General features: G+C 28.7%; 1 protein-coding gene across 1 annotated transcript in view; it reads right to left on the bottom strand.

Annotated features, from left to right (window-relative positions):
- Window positions 1-1,069: 1,069 nt before the first annotated feature.
- LOC100168818 (NFX1-type zinc finger-containing protein 1) overlaps window positions 1,070-1,447 on the bottom strand; it is a 6,749-nt gene continuing 6,371 nt past the window's right edge. Inside the window, exon 9 of the mRNA XM_029489957.1 lies at window positions 1,070-1,202. Coding sequence (XP_029345817.1) covers window positions 1,070-1,202 — 133 coding nt within the window. The remainder of the gene's footprint in view (window positions 1,203-1,447) is intronic.

The raw sequence follows: 1,447 nt of genomic DNA, 5'->3' as shown, positions 1-1,447 counted from the left end.
AAAAAAAACTGTGACTAAGGGATTTTTAATATTTTTCATCTGCTTTTGAAAACAATATACTAGGAGCCTTTTATTAAATTTTCAAGCTTTTTTAATCAACAAATAAAAATTTTATTGATATTTCTAGAAAAAAAACTAAAAAAAAATGAAAACTGACAATGTCCGTAAAGAGCTCAAAATAGTCAAAATATTTTTAAAATGTTATGGTGTATATAAAATGCTAATATAAACATTCAGTCAAAAATTCATGTATTTACGGTCATTTTTTTTTAAAGTTCCACCAAAAACCAAATTCAATTTTGTGAAAAATCTATTTTGCGTAAAAATTCTCGTATATCCTTAATTTTTCTTTGGTTTTTCTTGGCGCTTTTGAAAATTACTGGGAATTTTAAATTTTGACCTCCCCAATGCACCAATGATATTCACTTTCCAATCGAACAAGATACTGAAGTTGAAAATCGAAGTATTATTTCGACTACTTTTCGTGTACACAGGCACAAAAAAAAATAAAAAACACACATCATTGTAAAATCAATACATTCATCGTTCCACTAATCTAAAATTGTCATATTTCAACTTTGGAGAAGTTAAAATCAAAAATGTGGTGTAGTAATGTGAAAATAGGATGTGCGCTCAATATATGCGTACCTACTTATATACGATTTACTATTTATATATATTGAATACACACTAAACACTCTAAATTTCTACTTTCTTATATGTTTATATATATATACACACACGACACACATAAGTATATATCAGAGCCGTACCGAGCCATTTTTTATCCTGAGGCAGAACTTTAGCAATGCGTCCCCATGGGTGGGGGGGGGGGGGGGGGGGGTGACACACTCACAGTTTTTAATATTTTTCAATAAAATAATAAGATTAGGAAAATCAGTAAATTTTTAATTAGGTTTCGAGCTAAACAAGAAATAATATTTTTAGCCACAAGTTTATAATTCTCAACCTTATATTATAGGAAACAAATCAATTCGAATTTTACAAATTTATTTACAAGGAATTTCAAAATAATAATTAATAATAATAAAAATAAAATAATCATTATTTATAACGATATTTTCCTGGCTTTTGTGTCGGCAAATTTGTCAATAACTTCTTCGTAATCCAATTTACTAGCGATTTCGGTTTCTATGGAAAATATGGCCATGCTTGATAATCTCTCTTCTGCCATGGTTGATCTTAAGTATGTTTTTATCAATTTAGGTTTGCTGAAACTCCTTTCACATGAAGCTGTTGTAACGGGGCATTGAGAGAAAAATCCTTATAGCAATTTCAATATTTGGATACGATTCTTTAAGCTTATAATCGTGAATCATTTTGTAATAAATCCAAAAACGTAACTGATTCGATACTTGGCAAAATTGATAAAGCTGCATGTTTGAAATCTTTAATTTCTTCAACTATTTCCGCAGTAGTTTATGTC

This window comes from Acyrthosiphon pisum, chromosome A2, assembly GCF_005508785.2.
Source record: "Acyrthosiphon pisum isolate AL4f chromosome A2, pea_aphid_22Mar2018_4r6ur, whole genome shotgun sequence".
Taxonomy (NCBI): Eukaryota; Metazoa; Arthropoda; class Insecta; order Hemiptera; family Aphididae; genus Acyrthosiphon; species Acyrthosiphon pisum.
The sequence above is the reverse complement of the archived record's forward strand: the minus strand, read 5'-3'. Positions and strand labels throughout refer to the sequence as shown.